Genomic DNA, 22,291 nt, shown 5'->3' on the forward strand with positions numbered 1-22,291 from the left:
GGTGCCTGGAGCACCTCCTCCCCCTCCTTCTTCACTGACCTCGTTGACCGCAGGGTTGTTTTTCCCACATATTCTCACTCCTCTCTCTGGCTGCAATTGCGCAGGTTCCGCCCCCCCCCCCCCCTCTTTAATATTTTATTCCCCAGGGGCTAACGCGTTCACTGATGGGCGCGGCCTTGGCCAGCAGCGGGTCCGTCTTGGAGCCGGCTGGCATTGGCTCTGTCGGACATGGGGGAAGCTTCTAGTAGCTTCTCACAGAAGCCACCCCTGTAGCCCCCCCGCTACCAAAACCTTGCCACGCAAACCCAGTACACAAGCGGTTCAAAAGAGTGGGATGGCTGCATGGTTTTAGAGAAATACTTTTGATGGAGGTAAGGCTTAGGAATGTAGTGCTCTAAAAATAATATGCATCTGTACAGACTGGAGCTTTGACTGTATGTGACAAATGATTCCTGTTGTCCTGAATTTATGACAGTTTTTTTATGCTTCAGTTAATCCCTTTGTGTGGATAGTCATAATGTAAAAAATACTTTTAAAACTTGCAGTGCTTCATAGTTTGACAATATACAGAGCTGAGTAAGTGGAGTAGATTTAGAGGCTTATAGGGATATTATACTATCTGAATTGAGACTAGCTGTGACAGTTGTTTGAACAGTAACCTGTATAAATTGTTCTGACATCAGCTTTTGCCTGCCATAAGCTGCAGTTTCAAAGTGTTAGCTATGAGTTTAATAAAGAAATCATGCATACACTAATTTGTCTTTCTGTGATTCATTGTATCCCAGAAAGTGCTTTGCATATCCTGATCTACTTAGCTTTTATGAACTCTTTTTTTCATCCTCAGTTTTACAACTGTGAGTAAAAGGAAGATGGGGATTAAGTGCATGTGCACATCAGGATTCTTTAGTTGTAGTTACATTGTGAGTATGCTGCATCAGTAAAGTAAGGCTTATATCAAAGTGACTGGGCAGCAGGATGTGCTGTTTCTGATGAAAAATGCCTAGTCTAGTAGCTCTGACTCCGAAATCCATAATGAGAGTGTACCCTGAAAATTGTAAAGGTCAGATTGGGTCAGTGGCATAGCCAGGAATAATGCCTGGATACGAGTACATTGGAAGGGGGTAGATTTTGATATTGCTTTGTATTCCTCCCTATAACATTAAATGTGAAGGTTTATGTGAATTTTAATGAGAGATAATATTTCTAGTTTTTGTTTGCATTAGTCTTATACATTTTTGAAGGTGTGCTTGTTTAGAGCTTTTGTAATGCAAGAAAAGCCCTGAAAAAACAGTGCTGTGTTGGCAGTGTGATAACATCACTAGTGTTTATTTTGCCACTCCTGTCCTGCACAGACAAGAGCTATGCAAGCCAGATTAGAGATGACAGAAGTAGAGGTTTTGCTAATTGAACATTTATTGGCCCTGACTTTTGGCTTAAACCTTGAGCTTGCATCTGTTAATAACAGAAAGGTGTTGAGTGGTAAAGTTGGGGTGAGGCTTGTGTTCCAGTGTAACACACCTCTTACCATAGAAATCCTCTTTTCAGCAGAGTATGTTTACAGGAGGCTGCCCTAATGATCTGGATAGAACTGCTAGTGTAGCTTGCTTGTACTGGGGCTCAGAATTTTACCTGGTGATTATCCTCTTGTGTGGTTACTTAAGTATCTTCAGAAGGCTGATACTAAAACAAGTGCTCTGTGTGTGCATTTTATGGCAGGAAGAAATGAAGTGATCTGGGCACTGTTCATATAATCAAAACTTTTGTTCCAGGCATCAGATTTCAGAATGAAGAGTGTGTTCCTAGATATGGAGTGTCTTGTTTGGAAGTATCTCTGCTCTGTAGTTAAGATTGGGGCAAAAGCTGCTTTGGAACTCTTGGACTCTTAAAAATCAAATGTGAATGTGCCTAGCTTATAGCCTGCTCGAGTTGAAGGTGCTGCGTGCAAGCAGGGGCTCTGGTGTCTTATGCAAAACAAATGCTTGGCTCAATCAATTATTGAATATTTACCTTCTAAAATTATTTGAAAATCAGTGAAATGCTTTCATGCAGTATCTTCTAAAAGATTCGTCCTAGAAACTTCAAATTTGCTTGTTTGTTATGCAAGTGATGTACTAAAGTGGCATGTACCCCCTCATGAGATTGCTGTGTTGATGTATAAGACCCTGCCTGTTGCAATGAGATGTGCCTTACTTCATCCCTTAATTTCAGCTTTTTCTGAAATGTCTTTCTCTAACCTGTTATTAGTTCTTTTTCACTTTAATGTTCTTATCACGGTGAGTATTTTACAGAATACTTTTTGGGTTTCTTGCTTTTCTTGTCTTTAGTTTTCATTACTAATCTAGCTTTTGGTAAAGTCTGTGCTTCTTTCAAGGGGAGGATGTACAATGTCTTTTAAAGTTAATACTTGGAGGTGCTAACAGCCCTCTGCCTGAGTACGGTGTTATTTCTGAGCATGAAAACTTTTGGCTGAGAACAGGGCTATACAGAACTGCAAGTCTGAAAACTTCCTTGGTGAAAACACTGAGCTGGTATAACAGACAGACTTATCCCAAAGCTAGTGCAAAGAACATTTGCTCGGGTGAGTGAAAATATTGGTATAAGTGACGTAAACTGGATTGGAATATCAGTACAAGGTTCTAACAGTTCAAAATTAGCTTAGGTGCTCAAAGGAACCTTCCTGGCTTGGATGAAATTTGGAATGGCAATCAAGATATTGTTGAAGTCCTTTAAAGGTAAGAAGTCTATTAAAAATACATTATAAAATGTCTGGGAGTTAGGTGATAGCAGCTTTACAATGATTTAGGGCAAAATTCATGTTGCTAAATTTATGCTAAAATTCCACTCCTTGGCACTATGTTAAGCTGTGTTGCATTTACAGTGAGTTTTAAGCTTGGGGAGTTGGTGCAAAGCAGCTGATGATGATTCTGAGCCTACCTGTAGTAGGCCTGGAGTATTGTGCCCGTGTAGACAAGCTTATGAATTTAAGTGATGAGGGAAATCTTCAGAGAAGTGTAGTTAGACATTACTACAGACTCTAAAGGCCTTAAAGTTTAATCACAGTTCATGGCTATTCCACTATTTTCCTGTAGTCTTTGTAGTCAGTATCAGATTATATTGTATTTTTCCAGAATGTGTTCTTTTCCCCAAACTGTTGTATTAAAGATAGCAACTAGAGTTTGACAATGCAGGGAGGTTCTCTTAAGCTACAACCTTCAGTGCGGTATTACAGAAGTCTGTTACCAAGAATCACCAGGAACTGCCTGTTCCTTTGAGCACTTCCAAATGGACACCTTTTGAGGGCTAGGGATTGTGACTTCTGCTCTGCTTTAAGTGCCTGAAATGGGGTACCTGGATACTCCTTTCAAGAAAGGAGTAAGAGGTATGTGTTTCAGTGTTACTCTGCAGCATGCTCTAATATAGGCTGTTGTCTATTATGGGCACTGTATCAAAACAATATACAATTATAGTGCTGTGAAGGTGGCTGTTATCTCAGCAGCCTTTTCTAGGAAAGGATGAGAGAATTATTGGTAGCACTGTAAGAAAGGAATGAAGAGGTTTTCCACTGTTAGTCCTCGGCCTTGATTTCTGTTTAACTTAGGACAACAGTGGACAGTGATGGATAAATGGTATGTTCTCCCTCTATCTGCTTGGATTTTTATATCTGAGTATAAAGTAGCTCAAAGCTAACTTTCTTCCCCCCCCTCAGAAGTTACTGGCGTGTGTCCACAATCTCCAGATCAGATCAGGGGGTGCAGAGAAATGTGTTGTTGAAGGTGGGATGCAGGACTACCCCTTCAGGCAGTAAATCAGTTAAATCTGATAAGGTATATGGTGCAACTGTAACCTTGATTTGCAGTCTTTGCATGCTAATGCATTTAAAATACTAAAAGCTGTATTTTAAACTGATGGTTGGAATTTCATTGTCTGAAGTTATGAAATTCAGTACTGTCAGAAGTATCTTTGTGTTGGGCTCCTCTGAATAAGTGAAGTAACTGTCTCTTTTGTGTTGCATTCCAGTTAGGAGGCAGTTTGGAGAGCACGTTCTTTGCAAAGAGTGGGCAAGATATTAAAAACCTAAATTAATTACCAAATACAATGGATTGGTAGAGGATTTGCAAAAAAGTTCCAATTTAAGTTGTTCTGGTTTTTTTAGCACATGAATCAAGTTAGTGGATAGTGGTAGGAAATGAGATGGTATCACTGCCTTGCTGGCAGCATTCTTGCTTAGTCTAGATCTGTAGATCTTAGTCTTCAGCTTTTTTCTCCCTTAAAGATCCATCATAACTTTTAAAATTATCTTAGTAATGCATGCTGCTTTTCTGTAGTAATAAATGGCTTTTAAATGAATGGTGTGGTTTTTGTTGCTTGGGTTTTTTTAATCAGCATTAAGGAAGAGTAACAGTTCTTCATTGCATTTATCAACACTTATTTCCACTTCACATGCAGACATGAGTGTTGTCTCTGGGGAGATTGTGCTAAAGCAGTCAGGCCTTGCAAATAGCTTTCCTTCTCTGACTGGTTGAAATAGTGTCGCTGTCCTAAAAGCCTGGTCTTTATTTTCTGAGAGATTTACTTCATTCTGCGGGCCCTTTTAAATGCAAGTCCCTCTTGCTGAACTGTTCTGAGAGAAAGATGGATTCCACTAAGTTACTGGGGAGAGGGTGAGGGTTCCGTCCTTTTGCTGTTTGTTCTGCATTCGCAGTGGCTGGAAGGCAGATTACTGCTGACTTGCGAGTCTCGTTGTGGATCGGCTGAGCTCTTTGTTACAGAGCCTTCTTTCTCTTTGAGAGTTAGGCTAGTGATTGCAGTCGCAGATCTGTAGGATTTGTTCAAAGCAAAAGATATTTTCCTGCATTCCTTGCCCTTTTACAACTTCTCATTTTTTTTTACCTGATTAATCAAAAATAAATTATTCTGTAATCAAGAAGGTAAGCTTCAACCAACAAGTAGGTGCCTCTCCCCCATTCATAGGCCTGCTCTGCTGGCTCTCTGCCCACCCAGGGTCCAAACCCACCTGCTTTCTTTTGCACAGGCCCATTCTGAACTGATCCTATGAATATTTTCAGTAGAGAAGTGTCACACGGCAGGGACAGTGACATCTTCATTCTCCCTTTTAGCTGTTGGGCATTGGCACATCTGCACCTGTTGGTAATACAACCCTCTGAGAGGTGCAGAAAATGTCAGTGATCGTCCTGGAGAGAAGCTGTTCCCTGGGCATTCAAGGAGGGCTTGGTAATCGGTACACTGGTGATAGCTTCCTTTTTATATTCCCTTTGCTTAAAATTACTCTCGCAGGTGTCAGCTGTAAACTGTTTTGAACTGCTTCACTCTCCAGTGTCCAGAAATAGGTCTTGTTTGGGGAGAATTTAAGAAAACTCTTGAACCATTTAGAGGACAGATGTGTTTGAACTGAATCTTGTGCGAGTGTCTGTTTTTGTATGAAGTCTTTGGAAAGGGAAGCTTAGGCTGTTTTTCTTTGGGAAGATCAAATTGTGGAAAAACTGCTCTTACCTTCAGATTTCACTAATTTGGATTTTTTTGTCAGCTGTAACTTGTGTGATTAATTTTTCTTACCAGTTGTTTACTTTCTACTTGATCTTTATGCTTGTCAAAACAGTTATCAATAGCTTCACTATCTCTGATAGTCTTCTGCAGCCTCCTTCACAATTACTTAAAGGGTTTGAGCCAAATTAGAACTGGATGGTCTTTCACATGAAACCTATGCTGCAATTGCAAAACCACCTGCACTTTTGAATTTCAGTGCGTTCCTTTTCAAAAGCCTGACAGCCATCAGTAGACCATAGCCAATTTGTGTAGCAATGTGTACCGTACTATTCAGATAGGGGTGAGCAGACTTTCTGATTCAGGAGAGAACCACAGTATGTGCCTGCCCTGTGAAGAGTAAAGATTCCTCCCCCTCCCCTTCTGTGTCTGGGCTTGGAGCTTTTGCTTTTGGGCTCGTGCATATCAAGCTGAAAAATTCATGGTGTATTAGAGAAAATAGCTTTTAAACTACATTAATGATGATACTAAAAGACTCGTACTTAAGTTTCTTTGTTCTTTATGAGATTTAATAGCAGCTGCTATTTTGAATCATCCTTAGCAAAAATGGAACTATTGAAAACTTCTGTAACCATGTAAGTCACTAACTGTTGGTTACATGTTTGGAACAATCTCTTGAAGTATTTCTACACTGTTACATCATTTGAAGATATACCTTATACCCGAGATGGTATATCTAGTGACTCATCTCCAGTACTATTTGGGTATTAAATCTGCTTGCTTCAAGTCAGCATTAAAGTACTACTCTTTTGTTATGAGAAAGGGGAGGATGTATTAATATGTACAGATGCAGAAGCTGCTGTATTTTCACTGGACATACTGTGCAAGTTTACTAAACTCAAGGGGAATTCTGTTCTCAGTAAATGAACACTTAGGTTTTCATGTTTGTTGTCTTTCTGCATGTAGAGAAATGCTTAACAGAGGTGCTATGCCATTTGGCAAATTTTCTTATTATGGGCTATATCATTTATCAGCCTGTAGCTAAAGAAGCCTATTGAATGAATATGCAGAATGCTGAAAGACAGAAGAAAAAGAGTAGCGGTGGTCCTGATAAGGTGATTAAATTGACTGCTCACAGAATGGCTGGTCTCACGTGGCCTTGCATTCTGTGGATTTGTGTTCTTAATGCTCTGTCAGAGCTTGATGGCAGCAGTTGAATGATATATCCTGCCTGCTGCATCCTCTTGCAGCAGGGCTCAGGTTTTCCTGTGGGTGCATGCATACATATACAAAGGAATTCTCAGTCCTTTCCCTTGCTTAGAGGGCTCTTGGGAGACTTGAGGCATCATGTTTGAGTTGGGGAGCAGACTGAGAAGAATTTCTGAAAATAAGCAAATAGGATATTGGACACAGATTAGGCCAGAATAGCTTAAACTATGAGCTGCATTCTTCTAAAAGCTGCATTCTTCTAAAAGCTACATTCATGCTCTAATAAAGCATGATTTGTTGCATTGAAACTATCAATATAGTAAGGCAAGAAATGTATGCCTTTTATGCTAAGTGCTTTTCATGACCGCAAGTGCTAAAGTAGTTATTAATGCGGTTGTGAAAATATACCTTGTGTTTTAAAATGCTGATTCACAGCCAGTGATATCTTTTATTTTCTACATTAAGGGACTTAATGTTGCTCTGTACAACTCACTGAAGATCCCCCCCCTCCCCCTTAGTGTAAGCAAAATAGGAAATGACATATTTGTGTGCATGTATAATAAAGGGGTGGAATGAGCTACAGTATGTTCTGTATAGTTTTTGATCTTTCTCTTGTATTTTTATGGAGAACCAGGGAGTTGTCATAGCTGGAATGAGAGACCAGCGGTACTGGAATTAAAAGCATGAGAAAATTTCTTCATGAAATGATTGAAACCGCTTTTCAGAAAAATAAATGACTCGAAGTATTTGCATAACTAATTTTTCCAAGTGAGAGCTAGGAAGGCAGGCTGTAAAAGTCTGGTAACGTTTCATTCAGTCTCTTAAATGTATGTTGTGTGCTTAGGATAAGACAGAGGTTGATGGAAAACTTAATACAAACAACAAACTACACGGTGGGATGGGAATTTAAGATGCGTGAGAATGCATACACCTCATTTTCAACTTAACTGCGATGTGAGACTTTGTACCCACTACACTATGTGGTTGTAAGTGGTTTTATACCCTTATATTCAGTGCTTTAGTTTCCAGTAACTGCAGCTGCTTCTGCTTGACTTGAGGGCTTCCGTTTAGTTTAGAGGAAAGCTGTTACCTCAAAGATGATAGGAATTACTGAGGTGCGGTGGGGCTGAGATAGACCTGGGACACCTTATTTGCCCATCTCCAGAATAGTATGTCAGAACCCACAAGTTCCTTGTCCGCTGTCTTCTGCTCTTCTGGTGGTAAGAGACCTGGATTTAGAGTGGCTAGTATCTTGCTAATGCTCCCTGCTGATGTGGGTGGAAGAGGAGCAATAGGTTTATAGCCCAATTTTGTGATTGCCCACAACCTAGAGAAGTAGTGCTCCCTCTGTGTGTGTGTGTATATGTACGTATATGTATGTGTGTATCTATGCATGCAGCTGTTTTTAAAACTTAGTATTTGACTGTGGTCTATTGTGGCATGGGTTCCTCCTCGGTGGAGGAGTCTATGCTGAATATACTTTCTAATAAAGGTGATCTTCAAGTTTTTAAGACAGGTGGTAGTTCAAATTCTAAACACTAGATTGATCCCAGTTGTGTAAGCGAATCCTGACCTATTAATATTCTTACTATTATAACTGACTGTTAAGGCTACGTTTTCATTTTCAAAACTTTTGTCAGAAGGTTGCTGTATCCAGATTTCTTGTATGCTTAAAGATCTGCTATAGACCTGTCTCCTCTTAGGAAGAGGAGGCCCTTTTTTCGGGGTGCAGAGTGATGTTTGTGTGAATTTACATGGGGTCATACTGATCACCTGGCTGTCATGTAAAAAGTGTTTGGCTTTAAAGTGGCAGGTGACTCTGATGTTCAAGTATAGTTGAAAACTCCACTAAAAGCTCAATTTGCATACCATTTTGCTGGACTTATTTGAAGTCTGCATGAAGACCTTTGCTGGCCTTTGGGCCTCCAAGTCTAATGGTTTGCTGCACAGATGTTATCTAGGATGTGAAGGGGCCATGCACTATAAGCAGCAAAAGATGCTGTTCTGATGCAAGTGTTTGTATAGACGTTGGCTGCTTTTCTACGCAAATAAATCCATTTCTACTGAGAAGCAAAATTCTTTGGAACTGAAAGTATAAAACAAATCTCTATGGAGGTTGTAGCTAAAGCCAGCACCTGGTTTGCCATTTGTCTCTACATTTTTGATGGGTTTTGCATGGGCCTTTTGTTTAATATACTTATTTTCTCTAATTCTCTTAAATGTGCTTGATGATGCTGACCATACAGAATTTTCTCAGGTATGATCTGTACAGGTAAATAAGGAGCTTTATTTTTTTTTAATCTGTGGCTTTAGTTTTTGCTTAGTAATAATCATTGCTAAAGATATCCCATTGCTATGTGACAAAGGATATAGTTGATTCAAATTCTTTCTAACTTGCAGTAACTTAACTAATTTGTGTCAGCTTCCACTTTGTGACATGGTATCACCCCAATAACTGTTTTGCTGATACTTTTGTCTTTTGGAAGTAGTAAATTTGTAGTGTTTTCTGTTATAATTTCTTAAAGTTAAGTCCTCCAATAGTTTTGATAAGTGAGTATCTATGAACTGTACATGTGTATTTTTATTTTTTAGGCACCTCCTGGGAACAACTGAAAAAAGGTTGAGGGGAAGCAGTGCTGAGGGAATTATTTTAAAATATTATTTATTCATTTTAAATCAAGACTTTGCTCTTTTTTTTTAAATAGGCTTCCTATTTGGCATGTCTTTTGTAAAGAGAGTCTTTCATCAGCAGTGCAATACACTTCAGATGATGCTTGTGCCCTGGCAAATGATGATGAAAATGTCCAGGAAAAGGTATGCTTAATAAATCATGTTAATTAGCTACTCAGTCTGACTTGATATTAAATAAAAAAAAAAATTGATTCATACACTTTGATTCATAGAATCTTATTGGCCAGAATGTTTAATGTACTCGGTTGTTCTGTGAACCATGATGTTATCTTCCCAAGTTTTTGTTTTCCTTTACTTCAAGTTTGTTGCTGTTATGTGACAATATAGCTGGACAGTTCGGGCTGGGGCCAGACAAATAGTAAAGCTAGTAATGGTGGCTCAGGTTTTTTTATTTGGGTGCCAGATGTTAGAAGAAGTGGTCATCAGGGATAGTATGTGGCTCTGTAGAGACCACGATAAGAGGTGATGGCCTGGATAAGTCTAGGCCACAGTATGCCAGTTGCACCTGTTGTGTTAAAAACGCAGTGCACAAATGATTGCTATCCTAAATAGAAGACTTGAAGTTAATTGTTTTAAGTCAGTATTCATCAGTTTGTTTTCCTTCTGTTTAATAAAAATTAACAAAGCTAAAATACATATGTGAAATGCATAATACAAGATTTTGTCCCTTTCTTATTTACATTACTTAGCACTTTAGGTTAAATTGTGTGTAATTGTCCCACCCTGATTAACTCATTACAAGTTTCTGCATATTGCAATCCCAAGCAGTTGAATCATATCAGAAAGTCATCATAGTTTCATTTATTTATTTACACAGGTAAAGAATCAGTCCTATGATGAGCATGGGTAGTATTGATGTTATTGGTCTTCCCATTGCCTCCATCAATCAGTAGTAGTGCTAATCATGGTCCTCATTTCAAGAAAGCTTTTATATGCCACATCAAACCTGGAAAATGTGTTGAGCATTTTAGTTGACTCAAGTGGAGAGCTGCCCGACCAGAAAAAAATACTTTAAATATTGTAGGTTTCTTAAACATTTCAACATCTAGGCTAGCTGTATTTTTTTGCCAGCTTGTACGGCCAAATAACATTCAGTCTTATTCTTCTGGCTGCCTGAAAAAAGTCCTGCTTGAGTTTAATGGCTGATGTAATAAAACTGGAAAGATCAAGCGAGCTTTGAGACTGAGAAGCCACTGGTGTATGTTTTCCTACTTTTTTGCAACATTCTTCCCTTCATTCTAGTAACACAGCTGCATTGTTAAGCAGATTTCTCAACTTAAAACCAAAGATGTGAAGTATACTGTACTTCTTACTCATTAAAGAAAAATCTCTTGGGTGTATGAGAAATCTTAAGCATATGTCTGTTACTCCTAACTAGGCTGCTGGTGATGTCCTGCTCAAAAAGAACAGTCTTGCAGCCCTTGATCAGTTTTCCTTAGATCAGTTGTCCCTTCGAGGCATTGATGCTATTTAATCTTAGATGTGAGCTAATATTATTTGGGGAAAAAATGTTGCTTCACTGTTGTCTTTAAGATTTGCCTGCTCAAATTTGTACTTACTGCTCTTCCAGTGTATGTCTTAACTCTCTCAAATTAATATGATCATGTAATCTTGTATAGCATAGCAGCCCATTTTGGATCTGAACACTAGAACTTCCAGTGTTTGACCACAGGATTTTAGATGGCACTTATAAAATGAGGGGTGTGTAAATTTCTACCAGATTTCTTGCTGTATTTTAAAGTATTGCTCAAAAATAACTTGCATATGTTGTATTCACAACTTAAAAAAAAAAAGTTTGAGGGGCAAGTAAATTCTTGTTAGTTCTACAGTCTGGTGGTTTTAGGACTTTTTTTTTCCTCAAGTGTGTATTCATTTTTATTTTGAATTCACTGCACTTGATTGTAAATCTTTAGTTGTAAAAGAGAAAGTTGCTTTAAAAGATTACAGCAGATTTGTGAAATTATTCTAGTTCTGCTGATAAGACTGCTATAACTGAAATGTGCCGAATGTTATTTTTTTGATGGTGGTTTGTTGCAAGTCATCTTAGGATCATTTTTTTCTTTCCTCTTATTTTGGGCAGCATGGAGATAGGGAGGATTTGTCAGCATGGGAGGTCATAGCAGAATGATTAACTTTCCTTAGCGCACAAACTGAACGATTTAAGACAATGCTAAAATGGTCTTTTCTGCGAAGATTTAACTGAATTGTTTTAACTTGCTGCAGTATTTGTACAGGTGAGATTTTAAACATGCGTTGGCATTGGCTCTGAAGATTCATGTAGCTTAACTTCTTGCTGATATTTTGGTGGCTGTAAAGGTAGTATTATTCAGTCTGTACCAAAGGTAACTCCTCTTACTAGAATAGAAGGCCTGTGTTACTGCATACTTACTGTTGGTTTACCTTTAATATACTAGGGGGAAGAGGCTGGTCCCAGACTGGAGTCTGAGCATGCAGACTCAAATACATGGAGTTACTCTACGGAAGAACTACTTGATGACTTTACAAAATCTGACCAGGCAAGACTTTTATTTCACTCATTGTCTCCATACACTCTTCATGTGCTTTTTGGATTTCAGAGTCTTTCATTTTGGTTATCTAAAGCTCATAGTAACCATCTATTGCATTTCACTTGCACCTAGGGTTGCTGTCAGACTCATGTTTCCAATGAAGGAGAAAATGTATGAGCTAACAAATCTTGCATTTCCCATGTGCATAAGTAATAATTAAAGAGTAATTTAATATTTGTAGGTACTGACTAAATAAATTTTTTCAAGATAAATTAAAATTCAATGTTATAGGTATGGATGCCTCTTTATAAATAAAACATAAAAAACCTTCTCACTGAGGTCTTCTATATAGATCAGACTTGGTGATCGTAGGTAGCAGTCCATTTTAGCTTTGATCCTTTCTGGCTTCTGTCAGTTTCATTTTCTTTGTTAAAATGGAAAAAGGGTTGTATGTGCCATTGATAACATTAAGTCAGTGCTCAATGTTAAATGTTACAAAGTCCACTGTTACAGATGATTTATTTGATATGTAGTCTTGGGTTTTTTAGATTACAAGACAACATATGTGGGACATACTTCTGAATATATATTGTGTGGCTTAGATACGTAATTCCATAGCAAAACATTCCAGACCTCTTCATGTTCAGTTAGATGACTTGGAGTAATCCAGCTATTGACAAGAGGCTCTTGTTTAATAGTATTTAATAGTATTAATAGTATTTAGTATTGTTTAATAGTATTGCTGCAAGAGTTAATCTGACCTGTTTCAGTGGTTTTCAGATTCAGAAAGCCTTATTTTGATTATGCTGTGCAATGGCTTATGAAAACTGAAGAACTAGAATAAATAAGACTCAAGACTACTAGACTCTCAGAAGTGATAAGTGATTTATCTCTTTGTTCAGTTACAACACGGAATAGACTTCTGAATCATTTTGGACCTCCATTGCAGTGGTAAAATTGAAAGCCTTCCCCCAAATTAAGCTTAGGATGATAATAGTAAATGTAAATTTTATTGTAACAGAGCATGCAAGTAGAACCGTTTATTTCAGTTGCTGAAATACTTAAGCCTGTTTTCTTGTGGCTGACTCTTTAGAGATGCATGGTTGAGGAAGCTGTTGCGCATGCCTTCTCTAATTATTATTTTTACACTATTATTGCAGACTACGGAAGAGTGTTGCAACTATCCCAAAGTAGCACTGAATACCACCTAGGTTTATGAAGAAAGAAAATTTATTTCTTAACTGTCTTGCTGTCTGGTTTTCAGGTTCATTGATGACAAATCTAAACTACTGAACTGTTTATACTAGATGTTATCGTATGAATGCTTTTGCTATTCAAGTTTTGAAGAAACGTATATTCATCTGTAATGTTTTCACAGACTACAGAAATGAGTGAAGCAAGCCAGTCTGAAGTTGAGACTCCACCTTCAGTAGATTTAAATGAAGCTTCATCTAGCGTAGTTGAAAGCACTGAAAACACTTCCAGTTCACCTACCTCAGAGATCCCTCCAGTCTCGCAGCCTGAGTAAGCTTTTTTATTTTATTGTTTTGGTTTTTGAGAGAATATCACTTACTCTGATGTTTTTAAAAGGATTACCTCTTCAGGTTTAGCAGGGATAAGACTAGACTGCTACATACGATTCTTTTGCTGTACTTTGGTTTATAGTGTCAATGCTAATGGAATATGCCATCATTTACTCAGTGTGTGGATTAAGAGTTGTGTACTTGCCTGAAGTGTCATAGTATTGCCATTATCAGTTTCTAAGCTGCTGCTTTGACAGAAAAAATCCAATGTCTTTTATGTGCTAGATAATCTGTATTATAAAAGCCCTCAGGTCTTTACCATTAGGATTTCTGCCCTTCATAAGTGTGCTTTCACATCTGTGATGATAAGCATCAAGGCTGCTTCAGTGATGGTCTCATCAGCTGAAACCAGGACACTGTAGTATGGAAAATCATGTGTATGTACTTCTAGGTACTTTCACAAAATTCTCCTGGGCTTTTTAATGTGTGCTAAGGGGAATATATTCTTCTGATTGTCTGCTGATAAAGATCTAATATTTTGGTAGATAAAAAATTAACACAGTAAAAATGAACTAGATTTCTCTTGTTCTTTGGTGTTTTGGGTTTTCTTCAGGGTCCAGCTTTTCTGGTTTACCAATTTAGTTTCTTTACCATAGAAAAGGTCTGGAAATCTTGTCTGCTGACTGATCTTGTCTACTCTGCTAGAGCTAACACTTAAGCACCTTTTGGTACTTCCTAAGTGTCTTTTAATTGCAAATCTTCGAAAATCAAGCTTCGCAAATTCGCAGTGTTTTATAAAGCAAAACTGGAATGTAATTTCAGCGTGTTTCTTTTTGTAGTTTTTGTTGACTATTGATTTGTTTGTGTAACGTATTGTAAGTCCTACTGTTGTCAGGTCTTAGAAGGAGATCCAGGATCTTTCTTTTGAACATTCAGCTTGGTATCTTGTAATTGTTGAAAATAGTCTTGCTGTCATAGTTGGAGAATACTACAGTGATGAACTCTGAAGACTCGATCTGTGAAACAAATGAAAATGAAAACTTGTGTTGGAGCACCTGATATATTAGTTAATGCTTGGCAGTAGTGTTCTGACACTAGTACCATTTACAGGTAGAATAAGTATAGGAGAGATGCATATTTATACATTATTTTAAACTTTAGTTTAGCTTTAAATAGTAATAGGTGGTCTCTTTTTGTGCTGATTAACTCTAATAACCAAAACAGCTGTAGTCCAACTCCATAGTTAAACAAGATCTTGAAAAAGACTCAGTTGCATTTGTTATCTTTAGGCAGCATTTTTCCTGTTTTAGATGTTGATTCCCATCAGTGTAACAAAGTCCAGCTCCCTTAGGTGTAACCGGTCCGATATTCCAGCAGGACCTCTTAGTCAAAATATTCTGGAAGTAATTTTATTCCAAACTATTTTTACTTCATAATGAATCTTTTTTAGGACAGCACTGATTGTAGCTTTTCTATCCAGACCTAATCTGGGGAAAACTTCTTGAAAAATAATCTGAGCTCCTCTTCTGGCTGCAAGTAAAGACAGCTGCCATGCAGATTGAGCTTGGTAATGCACTTTAAAAATTAAGGCAAAGCTACTAACAAATGCAAGTACCCAAAGGAGAGGGAGCACTACAGCTTTTAGGCTTGTGCTACTCACCGTCTGCCAAAATTAGTTACTCGAGGCCAGTCAGGTACACCCTGATATCAGGGTATTTTTAAGTTCATACTTGTCCCATATTTTATTCAGTTGATAATTATTCATTCTGTCATCTATCCACTGAGGTCAAGAATAGGTGGTGCTTTTTAATTTTAAGTGTAGTGATTAACCTTACTTCAGTCATTGAAGTGTTACATGCAGAGCTAAACTGTGTGCATCTCAGATATGTGCATTTTGGGGTGTTCATAAATTATTGTATTCCTAGCATTTTAGATTTTGCGACATAGCGAGAAGTCTTGAATACCTATGAGTTTCTTGTTTTATACTGTGGGAGCTCTATCATATGAAAGGTCTAAAATTGGCTCCCTGTGTGTGTTATGGCTGCTTCCGTTGATGATCCTAGCAGTCGGAGAACCAAAAAGATCCCCTTTTAAGTTGCCGACGTGCTGTTTGTGTTTTTGCAGCTCTATATCATGATATTGGATTAACCTAGTTTGCTACTGATGTTGAAGAAAACTTATGTTGAAATTTAGGAGGCAGAATAAAGACTTTTACTTAGATCTGGTTTATAACCTTCTAGATCAATATGAAAGTCATCCCTGTACTGGAGAAGGGACGAAAGTCACAGAAGTTATTATGTGTCCATCTTCTCCCCACCCATTCCGTCATTCCTAAAGAGCACACAGGGAGGCTTTCTTTTCATGTTTTGCCTTAGGATTTGCCTGACGCATTGTATTCAGTCTTTCTAAGAGAGAGGAAGTAAGGCAGTGGGCATATTAGCTAGTTCGGGCTGTTGATGCAGCTTGGATAGTGGTCTACTGGGTTACCTCATTTTTGTTACACTAGCAAGAAAAAAAAAATCTAGTGGAAGGGAAGTGTGGCTCTACTATATATCGTTACGCCACCCCTTTTCTCCTCTAGTTTTAGCCAAGTTCTGTTCTGATTGCTGCCCATTTACTTGGGAACATTAGGAGCTTTTAGCGATGGAACTCAGTCTCGTATTTGATTCCTTTGTTGAAAGGGAAAAGAAAATTGCTGGCAGTCAGGTAACTGAAGCTGTTCTTAGTTTGTAGTGATGATGGGGAAAAATTATCCATTGCAGTGTTTGGTAAGATGTTAGATGAGAGTTCTGGGAGATGAGAAGCTAGTTTTGAGTTCCTTTGCTGGGACAAACAGGCTGGAAAAGGAAATTCTATTCTTGCATGGGTACAGCTGAGAACGCAGTTCCACAAGTATAGCATACTTCATTCCTCTTTCTCTTAATTATTTCTGTGAGACTGTTGCTTTTTTTTAAACTTTCAAATATCTTTAGTTATGTGGTTGATTATCAGGGTTACTTGTATTATCAGAAGGGTAAACAGCATGTTATTTCTTTCCCTTCAGTGCAATAGAAAATTCCTGTGCTGATATCCCTGTAGTCAGCTCTAGTGAAGCTGAGCAGTCAGAACCTGACTGTGATATTGGTGGGACACTTGAGGCTGACCCTCAGAGTGAGCCTTCCTCTTTTGTCAGTCCACCAGAGAGGTGAGTATTGAAGTAGGTTGTGAGTCTGAATAATTTAAAGGTAATTGTTCTTTTCTGTCCTGGCCTTGCAACAAACGTTTGCATGTGCTTGCTTATCTACATATTTGTGTGTGTGTTTAATATTGCATATGGCTGAAAGTGTGATCAATTTATAGGTCCTAATACTCTCTAAAATTTTCAGCCTTGCAGGTCAACATATAGAGAACATATCATCTTCACATGGCAAGGGAAAGAAGACAAAATCTGAGTTTGAGTCAAAAGTTTCAGGACCTGAAAAGGGGACAGATGAGCAAAAATCTGCTCTGAATGCCTCAGAGAACTTAAAAAGGGAGGTAAGCAGTGCTGATATCCACTCAGTACGCACAGGAGCATGATGACCTCTGTTAGGTTATCACCATTGTTAAAGATGGTGATAAGATAAAGATCTATCAGTTTTCTGATTGCCACTGTATAAATGTGCAGCCCTCACATTTTGAGCACTGTGCAGTTCTGATATTGCCATCTCAATAAGGGTATAACAAACTGGAAGAAAAGGACAGCAAGGTTGATTCATTGGCACAGAACAGTTTTTCTGAGCTAAGTCTCTTCAAATACTTGGAGGAAATCAAATAAAACTATCTGGAGCACAATCCAGAAGAAATGTTTGTCATGTAATGGACAGTTAAGCTGGGACTTCCTGCAGGATGCTGTCGATGCTGAATTTTTTTTACAATTATTTTTTTTTTTTTAAAAAAGGAGGGGGGTTGTTGCACATGCCAGATAAGCTTGTAGAAGAGAAGTCTGAGGGTTGAATCTTGACTGAGTCAGGAAGTTCCTGAGAAGCAAGCAGATGGCTAGAGGCAAAGATGAGTTGGAGGAAATACAAAATGTTTGGTGTGTTTTTATTCCTTCCTAGATATCTTATTTGGCCACTGTTAAAGTGGGATACTTAGTTAGACAGGTCTTTTATACTTAACTGTATGACTACTATTTATGTTCTTACTGTGAGGCGTTTCCTAAAGCTTATGTTTTTTAAATAGGTAAAGAATGACCAAGGCCATGGCAATACCATTTTTTGCTATTTTAGGATCACATTTAAAATGTCACTAATAACTTGGATAACTCTCTTTTAAAACTAAGAAGTTTTTCCCAAGATTACTGAACAGAATAGAGTATGCCTTAAAATAATTGCATGCAGTCAGGAAGAGTCTTCTAAAGAATTTACTACGAACAAATCGGTGTAAACCATTATTTAAAAAAAAAGCCAATATTTTCTTTATTTAACCTAATGCTTTAAAGACTGCAATTTAAATAATTATGGCATTGGCCTGATGTCATAGTTAAGCAAGAGCATGATTTGGCATTGCTTACTCAGTCAGTTTTTTTGACTTACCACTTTCATCATAGTCCAAGGGGGATCTTATATCCTCTCATTTCTAAATATATGTGAGGATGTATTTTTGGGTACACCACATCTAAAGTTCTGTTGCAGTGTAGTCATGTGAGGAATTCTGTTGTCGTTTTTGTCCAAATATGTGGGTTTGGCTCTTTTTTGAGGGCTTTCAGCTATACAACTATATGTGAAATAATTCTTGCTTTAAGTGCAGAGAAAACGTCAACCTACAAAGCAGTCATTCTGGAAACTACCTGTAAAATGTTGTCTACAAAACAACCTCTACACTTGAAATGTCTAGCAGCAGCTTTTCGCACCTCTGGTGTGCTGGAAATGTGTTTGTACAAAGGAGAAGTTAAGACTTGAAATGGTATAGCATATGGTTAACTTAAAAGGGTTGCTGCTTTGTCAGGCAAGTTCAAAACATTATTTCTTTGACCATTAAACACTAAATAAAACATTTTAAAATAGTATCTCATTCTGCTGTTTTTTGAGGTGTTCAGAAACTCCAGGTGACCTCTGGAATTCTGTCATGATCAACATTCATATTTGAAGATTTCTGCTACAGGGAAACCTTTTCTCCTTAGGAGGAGGAAAAGCAAAAATCTTGAAGGAAAAGCAGACATTTTATGAGACAGAATGCTTACATTTTACTTAAAATGTATTAGTTTAGCCACAAAAATTACCAGCGTCTCAGTGGAAGAATCTAATTCTGGGAGGAAATAATCACATGTTTTTTCTGGCTTGTGAGCTTACTTTGGCACTAAGTTTTTAACGTGGGTTCAAATGATGTATCTGCTGTTGACTTGATGAGAGCATGTTTTTTTGTGTTGTTTTTTTTTAAAGCATTGAAGTTCATCTTTGTTTTCATTGTTGGTACTGAAAAATATTCACAATTGGTGACTCTTTCTTTTGCAGAAAGACTATAAGAAAACAGGAGAAATTGACCCTACATCGGTGATAACTCCAAAGGACCCTGGAGACATTCCAACATTCGATGAATGGAAGAAGAAAGTTATGGAAGTGGAGAAAGAAAAGAGTAAGTTCAGGATTCATTGGTTTGGTCTAAATACAGACCACTTTCATCTTGTATCAGATTTGGATAGTGAAACTGTCTCAATTTGGAATGCAGCCTGGAACTTAATTTTTTCAGCTAGAACTACATAATTAATAGCATTTATTATATAAAAGCAGTGAACGGAAGTTCCCTGAAAGTGAAAATACTGGGTTTTTGTGTAGCTTGTTATAGTAGCAATATTTTCTTGTTCCTAGGTCAGTCAATGCACCCTTCTGCTGTCGGTGGGCAGCATTCCACAAAAAAAGTCCAGAAAAATAGAAATAACTATGCCTCTGTAGAGTGTGGTGCCAAAATTTTGGCAGCGAATCCAGAGGCAAAGGTAAGCATTTACTAATTATTAGTGTGCATTATCTCAGTTTACTCTTATGCAAGAAGTAGTACAAAGTACACTTACATAAACCTGAACACTGATTTCTGAAGTAATTCTTATTTCTGTTTGGGTTCATTGTGATTTTTGATTCACAAAAATGGGACGTAAACTATGATCTGTCCCTTTTTTTAAGAGGGATTGCTATAGAGAAGTTGATGTCTTTTTAAGTGAATTTGGAAGGGGGAGCAGAGTTTACTCAGTACAGAAATTGAACAACTGAACAAAGTTGTATTAAACAGCTTGCCATAGTAAATAATCTGTGATTGCCCCAAAGTAGTAGGGCATAACATCTCCTGTATATTATCTTGCTTAGAATGTTGTGAAACTTGGTATTAGTTTACATAACTAATATCAAAGTTAATTTTGGAGGGAGGGGAAAAACCCTTGGTACTGCGTTAGTGTCTACCATACAATTTAAAATACTAATTCTCTTTATACAGAGCACTTCAGCTATTTTGATGGAAAACATGGATCTTTACATGCTAAATCCTTGCAGTACTAAAATCTGGTAGGTTACTGAGGTTTGCTTGTATGACAGGAGTGGTTATAGTTTTCCATCGCAATGGGACTGTGTATCCTGCGGGACTGACTTGACCTTGGTGTATCTGTGCCTGAAATGTGTGTGTAAGGAATTTTTGATGGACTTAGCACTAGGTGCTTTATTACGTCCCCCATAGAATTCTGTCTCTGGTATTGAGAAGTAAGATGAAGGGGATAACTTCATTCACTTTAGTATTTGTAGTTTTTGCATAATTATAATCTTACAGAAGAGAAAGTGCTGAGTGTTCAAGTAAAGATTTTGGTTTCTTTCACCAGCTGTCAAATAACTGTAGGACACATGATCAGAATTTACCATATACTAACTGGTAGTTCACGTGTGGTTTAAATGATGTTTGCTGTCCTTAGTTTTTAGTTCTGTAACTTGTTGCCTTTGAGTACAAGATGGATGAAGCTTCTGTAGCTGCAGGTGCTATCTAGAGTTACTAAGCTAGATATGTGGGTAAATATCACTAGTGCTTTTGAAGGGAGCAACAAGTGATGCCTCCTTATTGTACAGCATTTTTGTAGTGTTCTTTTATACCCAGTGAAGGATGCAGTAACAAGGTAAAGGACTGAGGATTGTAATTGTAGAAGGAAAAGTGTTTTGTCTAATACTTCCTTTTTGACTTCAAGGTTTGTTATTGAGCTCTGTGAACCAGTCCAAGTAAAGCAGCTTGACATTGCAAATCATGAATTATTCTCTTCCACTCCTAAAGACTTTCTGGTGTCTATTAGTGACAGGTATGTTATCAAAACCCACCTTTCTGAGTGAAAAATGAAATAGTTATTAAATGGATGGCTTCATAAAACATGGTCTGTGTATGCCTGTTACTATGCAAAGTGTAATGCACTGTGGAATTACATGGATTTTCTTTGTGTGTGTATATTATCAGTTACTAGCAGGTTTTTTCCATGGAAAGAGCAACTGTGAGGTCCTAGAATACATGGCTTGAGTTCTTTCCATGCTTCCTGTTTTTTTTTATTTGCCACCTTAAAAATGAAAAGGAAAAATTTGTTGAAAAGTAGCAATGAAGCAGCAGAAATTATACAGTAGGTAGTGGATGATAGATTATAAAATGAACATTCCTTAACAGAATGCCACTGGGGTTGTGGACTGTCTCCTCCCTTGTCATTCAGACCATTTTCACATGGCTTAAGCTGTCTTCAATGCTGAACTCTGTCCAAAAACCCCCAAATTATTTAAAAAGGAAAAAAAAATAGTGGTACACCATTGAGGAATTGGAAGGGGTAAGAACACTACTGGTTGGCCGAATGGCTGGTTAAAGGGTGGCTTTATCGTGTTTTAGGCATTGTTGTACCCCCACTGCTTTCCGGGAGTGAGCAGATTATTCTGGTATGTGAAAGAGGAGACATTCACACAGTGCCTCAAAAAACTTCACTTTCTTCTTCAGTGCTTAAAGCGTGTAGATTCTGATTTTCAACACTTGGTCTGTTGCCTAGTTCTAACTCTGCTTTGCTCACAGTTTTTTTGCTGCTTGCTTACAATAATATTTACAACCTATCACTTATGTGTCCTGTTCTTCAGTGTTCATCTGAGGTGACTTTTTTCAGCTCCAGAAATCTTACTGTAGGCTGGCTGAATTTCAGTAATTGGATCAAGTATAGGGTTTCATCCTTCAAGGGCTTGGCACACTGTTTTAAGTATGTGAAGAGGTACTGCTGAGGTTTTGTGTTGGGACTAGTTTTATCTTGCAACTCTTCTTTCCATAAAAAACACATTGCCACTATCTTGTGACTGGAGGAAAAAAACCTATTTTTTCCATGAAAATGCCTTTTGGGAAATTTCAGCAAATGTCTGTAAACAGTGGGTTCTTGCATTTCATTAACTGACTCCATTGTTTCTTTTCTAGGTATCCAACAAACAAATGGATTAAATTAGGTACTTTCCATGCCAGAGATGAGAGAAATGTCCAAAGCTTTCCTCTGGATGAACAGATGTATGCAAAATATGTTAAGGTAACTTCACACTGCAAAAGCATCCACGCTTCTCAGGGAAGGAAGGGTTTGCTGGGCTTACCCTGTATAACAGAACATCCAGAGAAACGTGTTTTCAAAGCATGCTTTACCATTAATTGCGGTAGTTTTGTTAGTGGCCCTAGTGTGATTGGCCATGTACTAAACCCTTGTCACACAATCACAAGTGTATTACCTTCCTCATAATGGTAACTGAGAGGATCTTGGGAAGCACCTATTATCTTGTGTCCAAGTACATACTTAGTTGATATCTGAATTAAGAAAAATCCAGACAATGTTCTATTGTATTTGACTTAACCAGCTATCTCCTGTACGTAAGG

At 37.9% G+C, this 22,291-nt stretch overlaps 1 protein-coding gene across 1 annotated transcript in view; it reads left to right on the forward strand.

Annotated features, from left to right (window-relative positions):
• SUCO (SUN domain containing ossification factor) overlaps window positions 1-22,291 on the forward strand; it is a 55,517-nt gene that overhangs the window by 14,712 nt on the left and 18,514 nt on the right. Inside the window, exons 3-13 of the mRNA XM_019470487.1 lie at window positions 1,950-1,957; window positions 9,417-9,525; window positions 11,817-11,918; window positions 13,288-13,433; window positions 16,476-16,616; window positions 16,798-16,948; window positions 18,907-19,027; window positions 19,261-19,385; window positions 19,877-19,944; window positions 20,610-20,717; window positions 21,848-21,953. Coding sequence (XP_019326032.1) covers window positions 1,950-1,957; window positions 9,417-9,525; window positions 11,817-11,918; window positions 13,288-13,433; window positions 16,476-16,616; window positions 16,798-16,948; window positions 18,907-19,027; window positions 19,261-19,385; window positions 19,877-19,944; window positions 20,610-20,717; window positions 21,848-21,953 — 1,185 coding nt within the window. The remainder of the gene's footprint in view (window positions 1-1,949; window positions 1,958-9,416; window positions 9,526-11,816; window positions 11,919-13,287; window positions 13,434-16,475; window positions 16,617-16,797; window positions 16,949-18,906; window positions 19,028-19,260; window positions 19,386-19,876; window positions 19,945-20,609; window positions 20,718-21,847; window positions 21,954-22,291) is intronic.

The sequence above is a fragment of the Aptenodytes forsteri genome, unplaced genomic scaffold (genome assembly GCF_000699145.1).
Source record: "Aptenodytes forsteri isolate BGI_AS27 unplaced genomic scaffold, ASM69914v1 Scaffold95, whole genome shotgun sequence".
Classification (NCBI taxonomy): domain Eukaryota; kingdom Metazoa; phylum Chordata; class Aves; order Sphenisciformes; family Spheniscidae; genus Aptenodytes; species Aptenodytes forsteri.